Here is a 6974-nt window from a genome sequence, read left to right as displayed (position 1 = left end):
ATGAACTTGTAATTCTGGCAATATTTCTGAGATGGTATAAGCTGATTTGCTTATTGCTTTCACATGACTACTGAAAATAAGGTCAGACTCTAAGATTACAGAAAGATTTCTGACTTTAATTTGTGTCTTTAGACCCCTAGAGTCGTTATTTCCAAATACAATGACTTCTGTTTTGTCTTTGTTTAACTGCAGGAAGTTTTGACACATCCAACAGTTAATTTCATCAATGCACTTACATAGTAGTCATAGGGCTGGAGTCAATGGGTGACAGGGCTAAGTTTATCTGGGTGTCATCTGCATAACTGTGGTAAACAATTTGGTTCTTTGTCATTATTTGACCAAGTGGGAGCATATATATATTTAAACCGAAGCGGTACAAGAATAGAGCCATGCGGGACTCCACATGTCATTAATGTCCACTCAGACTTATTCAGAATTTATCAGAATTTTTTTGGATCTCAACATGATGTGTAGCTTTATCTATGTATGTATGTATCTATCTATCTATCTATCTATCTATCTATCTATCTATCTATCTATCTATCTATCTATCTATCTATCTATCTATCTATCTAGCTCTTGTCACACCTTTAACAGAGAGCAGTGAAGAAACTCTGCTTAGCTCAAAAGCAAAAAGTTTAATAATGTGCTGTGCACTTACTGCCTACAGTAGGTGTAGCAATCAGATGCAAATGCTGCATACCCATGTGCATTGGTTTTTTTGTTACATTCGGAGCAGATTGATATCTCTGATGAGATTTCCAGTTCGGAAGATGATGATCTCCTATGATGTTATGAGTTTTGATGGACCAGGGTCAATTATTCTGCTTAGACCACGGTTACCACAAACATTGCTGTGGTGGTTATTTTAAGACATTTGACAGGTCAAGTGTGCGTTTATTTAAAAATTATCAACACCCGTGGAACATTCCTCAACCAATCAGAATAAAGCTTTTAACAGCCCCATGGTATAAATGGAAATAAATTAGATTTCTGAGCTAACCTTAAGTTTCTTTAAGGCAATAGACATCTGATAGAATTTTAGCTTGAGGAATCGAGATGCAAAAAAGAAATTTGTATATAAAAAATATTAACTTTGCAACACAAACTATTTAATGAAAGTTGCTAAGTAAAAGCATGTAAAAACAGATGACGATGAGTTCTGGCTTCTTTTATACATTAAACACTATTTCTGAGTTTTTATCCATTGATTTTCTTATGTGATCATTTGCATACATTGCTGACTAACAAATGTAAAATTTGCCTTAACATATAAAGTGTGTTTTAGGAGAGTGCCGACTGACTCGCCCTTCACAGAACAGATGAAGGACACAGGACATTAAGACACTTTGGAAAGGAAGGGTTTGACATGCTGTAATAAAACAATGAGCGTTCACATAGAAAACTAGAGAGTTATTCACCTAAAGATGAACACCTAATCTGTCTGTCACGGTTCTGCCATCTTGTCCTTTGTTTAATCTAGTCTTGTGGCAGAATCATGACAGACCCATGTTTTGTGTGGGTTCACGTGGTCTTAGTATTGGTTTACTGGACCACGTGTTCCCTGTGTCTTGTCTCTTTTACTCCGCTCCCTTGTCACCTCCTCATTATTGTTTGATTTATATCACCTGTTCCCCTCTTGATTTGTCACCCTATTTAATCCTCTTGTATTCAGTATCCTGTGCTTGTGCATTGTGTTCCCAATACCTGTGAGTACTCTGTTTAAGGGTCAAGTCAAGTCAAGTCAAGTCAAGTCAAGTCAAGTCAAGTCAAGTCAAGTCAAGTCAAGTCAAGTCAAGTCAAGTCAAGTCAAGTCAAGTCAAGTCAAGTCAAGTGTTTATATATCAAGTGTTTTGTCTTGTTTATTGTTATATGTATACAGTTTAGTGTCACAGTTTAGTCCTGCCTAGTTTAGTGTTCTTTAGTCTTCCTGTTTATATTGTTTTGCCCCCTTGTGGATTTTATTTTCTGTTTTTGTCTTCATTAAAGTCTTTAGTGTTCATTATCTCTGTCTGCATTTGGGTTCATTCCTTCATCCTCATAACACTGTCTGTTTTTCTATAACGGATAAAAATTTACATCATAGTTAAATTATTTAGGTCTAAAATTACATTTTGCAGTTGTTTAAAAGTGAATATAAATTTTATATGCAGTGTTGAAGGTCAGAAAACATTGCACCCTTTATTTTTGGTCTATTTTTTGCAAGTAAAAATTATATTTTATCTTAATTTTGGATAAATATTGTCAGTAGCTCATGGAATGACAAAAAGATAATTATACCTAAACACATACAAATAGTAAATTCGGAAAAAAATGAAAATCATTTTGGAGCAGTTTCTTAATTTTCTTAAAAGCACCTGAAAACAGATCAGTGCTGGATTCATTTATTCGTGCAAAGTTACACTGATATCACTCTATTGTTTTTTTTTCAAGTGATCATTTGCATACGTTACTGACTAACAAATGTAAAGTTGGTGTTAAAATATAAAGTGTGTTTTAGAAGAGTGTTGACTGACTCGCCCTTCACAGAAGAGATGAAGATTGTCGTGTTTTCTCTTCTCCTGACAGCTTATTGTGAGCTGACAACAGCTCTGAAAAGAAAACACTTTTATTTTAATATTGATACAACATGGAGAGAAGCTCAAAGTCACTGCAGAAGCTCCTATGTAGATCTGTCTAGTCTTGACAGCCAGGATGAAATTACAGCAATAAACAATGCAAGTGGACTTATTGGTTCATACCCAGACAGCTGGATTGGTCTAAAAAAGATCTCTACACACAATTGGCAGTGGAGTGATGGAAGCCACAGAAGTTTTGTCAACTGGGAAAATGGACAACCAGACGAATCAGGCAATGACATCTGCACTGTAGTGCAAGATGGTGAACTGTTTGACAGGCATTGTACAGATTCATACTCTTACTTCTGCTACAAGTGAGACCCTGAACTGATTGTGGTTAAAGAGAATAAGAGCTGGGAGGACGCGTTACAATACTGCAGGACTCATCACACTGATCTGGCCAGTCTGCCTACAGATTTACATCTCATCCAAGCCAAACAAACCACTGCTGAGACATCAACTGTGTGGACAGGTCTACGGTTCCTGGCAGGCTCATGGTTCTGGTTAAAGAGCACCTATTATGGGATACACGTTTTTAAACATCATTTTGTGTGTAAGTGTGTATTAGTACATGCTAACGATATTCAAAAAGTACATACCTCAAAGAAAACGATGACGCGAGTTATCGTCTCTAACGTTCGAGGACTACAAAAAACACTCGGATTGTAGGCAACAGTTTACTTCCTGGGATTAGTGACGTAGATAAGACCAACATTATCATAGTTCAGCCCTCTCTGCTTTGCTTGGGTACGCCCTCAAAGACGAGGGTGGGGAGCGCCGAGTCAGAAGAGAGCTAAAATGGCGGAGGTTGGGAGTCCCTGCTTTTACTCTGTTTGCAAACTCTTGTTTCATCGTTTAAGCGATTAAATCTCTCGAGTAGACGCTGTCTCTTTAGATGCAAGGGCAAAATATCACTTTATGGACTTCCACAGAGGACATCATGTTTAATACGGTTCCGGAAAAATCAGTCAGAAGTTGTTCACGGAGTTTTCACAATAACTGCTTCTCATGAACCGAAGCTGGATTTGCGCGACGTCTCCTCCTGAAAGTTGGATTACTGGTCACTTCTGGATCACAGGCTGTAAGTATTCACGTTTATTATTTGCCTTTTACTGTACATTACGTAACCGGTAACCGGAGATTAACATAATGTGCGTGTAGAGCTAAGCTTGCAAGCTAATTGTCTTGTGTTGTAATACTGTATTTCATAAACAACGTACCATATTTACACACGTGTATGTTGAATTATGCAGACTATCGTTTTTTTATCGATGTTGGTTAAGACATGTTTACAAACTTGCTAAGTTACCAGCTTAACTGTTACCGGTAAAATTTGTTCTCATGATCAAACTCAAGAAACTCTAAGTACAGATGATTTGTTTAAAGTTATATGTATTTTACTGTTGTATTTACTTGAAGCTTTCTTAGATTTTGAAACGAAGTAAACACGTAATGTGTGTTGCTAATGTTGGGCCATGTAATATGTAATACATTAACGTTTTAATGAATAGTCTAACGATTTATAGTCATGGTACTCTATTGTTATAATATGTCTTTTTGACTGAATACATGTTTGTTTTATTTGTCTATATCTTAGATTCGCAGCTGGACACATCCTTCTACACTGTATGCAAACATGCAACATCATTACACACAGTACAAGGAGTCAGACTGGCATATGAGGAGCAAAGGTGTGTAACACAAATGATGTATTTAGCTAGTGAAACCACTACCAGTCTTAAATGTATAACTGATGATGACAAAGTTTTTTTTCTCTGCATAATCATAGGAACCCAGACAGTAGCATCGTTTCACAATGTTTCCATCACCATCATCAGTGGATGCCTTTGCCGTCCGTAGCCTGAGATTTCAGATTTGCAGCAAAAAAATTTGATTTTCTCATTTATTGGAATGCTATGCAGGTATTTAAGTATTTTAGTAACTGTGTTAAATAAAGTAGTATTTACTTTTACAATAAATTTATGCTTGCTTATATTTTTACAGGTTGTACCTTGCAGCCATCCATTACAATGTCACCAAGCCGTAACAAAAGCAGGAGAGGGAAAGTACAAGGCTATGTTCCCAAAACACACAAATGACATACCGTAAGCAGTAATGTTTTATTTCAAATACATTCATAATTAAAAACTTAATGTATGAAGCAGGGAAATAAATGATCAAAACAAAAGATTTATTGACTGCAATATTTCTACAGTTATGTGGAGGATGTGATCAGGCTTGTGTTTGATGAGGTATTTGAAGATAAGCTGAAGGAAACCCCGATTCCAATGGACCTGGCATCACAGTTTGAGAAACCTTCAAAGGAGGACGTGATTGCATGCCATCTTCAGTGCAGGGGTCGTCGGAAGCCAACATTCCAATCAGGAAGCTCCAAGCATATCTGGAGAACAACACACGACAGGATGATAACCCTAAAGTGTCATCTTAGATAGCATCAGCTGACAAAGCTTTGATATGCCATTTATCTGAATAGATAGCTGTAAGAAGTGAATTGAACAATTTTTGAAAGAATAGCACAATATGGTTACTAAAGTATGTTTATTTGTATATTGTTTAACATTTAAATATATATTTGTAATAAATAAACTTTTGACTGACTACTATATTTTCTTTAAAGTTACATCTTTTGTTCTTTTGGGTCCTTTTTACTATAATAATACTTTAGTGTTATTGGTTTAAAAATGTAATAAAACTTAATCTAGTCCTGCGCCTCAAAGGCTTATAGTCGGTACAATAAATGTTCTGTGTGTAGGGATTTAGACAATTTGTGCAAAACCTGGATGATGAATCACGCAGGTAAGAGGCCCTGGAACCTGTTGCATTCTCCTTAAAACCTAATAAGTAAAAACATAGCACAGTCTTTCATAATAAAGTTTACCATAGTAAAATAATGTAGAACTAACATTCATTTCAATTAATTCTTTCTTTGTGCTACATTTGGTGTTTCCATATAGTTTGCACAGTAAAATAGTATGTAAGCAGTATTTTATAATTAAGTTTACTATAGTAAAATAATGTAGAAATTACCAAGTGAAATCGTTTTATAATCATTTCAACAAATACTTTCTATGTGCTACATTTGGTGTTTTCATATAGTTTGCACAGTAATACAGTATGTAAGCAGTCTTTTATAATACATTTTACTAGAGTAAAATAATGTAGAAATTACCAAGTGAAATCGTTTTATAATCATTTCAACAAATACTTTCTATGTGCTACATTTGGTGTTTCCATATAGTTATGTAGTACGTTATAATTACCTTTTGGATGTCTTTGCAACACATTTTCGTCTTCGTTTAGCATTCTGGCAGAGCTAAGGACACCTAAAAAAGTTAAATCCAATCGCATTCATTGACGGAGATCGTTTATATCGTAACGGCCTTCTGAACTCTCTGGATCGAGCTCGAAGTGGTAAGGCAGTACAGACACCATCGTTTATAGAGAAATATAACGCTTGTTTACGTTGCCTCTGAGGCTGTGACTCTCAGTCAGAATCTGTGTCAACCCACGCGTAGTCAGGGGCGTAACCTTTCAAACACACGCCGAACCCAGCTGACCAATAACAGTTGAGTAGTCATCTGACCAATCCGATTACACTAGACATTTTGGGAGGCGGAGACAGGAACTAAACCGAGCGTTTTCCAGACAGTGGGAAATCGGTGAGGTATGTAAGCAATTTATAAGACTCACAATGCATTAGTTCAAGTTTTAATAACATGTATGTACTATGGGATATTGCAATAACGTGCTAACGTGCCAATTTATTAGCATAATTGGTGCTCTTTAAGTGATGAGGATCTGGGATATCTTCGTGCCCACCTGCCAGCCTGTCCTGCCAATTACACTTACTGTGGATCTCTTAACCTAACAACTCAGAGCTGGGAGAACAGAAACTGTATGGAGGAACTCAACTTTGTGTGCTATTAGAGTGGAGGTTAAGTGTCAAAGCATGTGCTACATGTTATGTTAATAAATATATGTTTTATGTGAAAAAAAATTGTGTTTGCTATATGACTGATATGATAGCCTGTGTCTACTAGTGTGCACTAACCAATGTTAGGGAGGCTTGTTAATGTAAAATTGATTAGAAAACAGTTATGTATCAGATTAAAAATACTTGAAAATGTAAGATTGTAGGACAGAGAGACACAGGAGGAGACACAGGTTAAGGCAGCGACATCTTACAAGAGCGATGACATCAGAAGAGGATCTGACTGCAGAGCTCCTGGCATGAGTCTGTTAATGTTAAACCTATGTCTCTCAATCATAGAAATCCAGCTAAATATTACACTTTTGTTTAAAACTGTCTTTAATTTGCTGATAAGTTTTATTTTG

At 36.2% G+C, this 6974-nt stretch overlaps 1 protein-coding gene and 2 long non-coding RNA genes across 4 annotated transcripts; 2 read left to right on the top strand and 1 right to left on the bottom strand.

Moving 5' to 3' along the window:
* Nucleotides 1-2534: 2534 nt before the first annotated feature.
* Nucleotides 2535-2936, top strand: LOC141281948 (early activation antigen CD69-like). Its single transcript, XM_073814090.1, has one exon. It carries the CDS (start codon nt 2535-2537, stop codon nt 2934-2936), a length of 402 nt encoding a protein of 133 aa, XP_073670191.1.
* A 736-nt stretch (nt 2937-3672) lies between these two features.
* LOC135733837 (uncharacterized) lies at nt 3673-4974 on the top strand. Of its 2 annotated transcripts, XR_012336431.1 has the most exons (5): nt 3673-3699; nt 4216-4309; nt 4408-4540; nt 4623-4723; nt 4834-4974. It is a non-coding gene; the product is annotated as an uncharacterized lncRNA (long non-coding RNA). The 2 variants fall into 2 exon arrangements; XR_010527031.2 differs by lacking the exon at nt 3673-3699 and having other exon boundaries at nt 3726-4309.
* LOC135733836 (uncharacterized) lies at nt 4841-6414 on the bottom strand. Its single transcript, XR_010527030.2, has 3 exons — nt 5900-6414; nt 5416-5473; nt 4841-5019 (listed from the first exon to the last, which is right to left on the bottom strand). It is a non-coding gene; the product is annotated as an uncharacterized lncRNA (long non-coding RNA).
* Nucleotides 6415-6974: the final 560 nt, after the last annotated feature.

Source organism: Paramisgurnus dabryanus, chromosome 3 (genome assembly GCF_030506205.2).
Source record: "Paramisgurnus dabryanus chromosome 3, PD_genome_1.1, whole genome shotgun sequence".
NCBI classification, from domain to species: domain Eukaryota; kingdom Metazoa; phylum Chordata; class Actinopteri; order Cypriniformes; family Cobitidae; genus Paramisgurnus; species Paramisgurnus dabryanus.
Note: the sequence above shows the minus strand (reverse complement) of the source record. Positions and strands in the feature narration are given on the sequence as shown.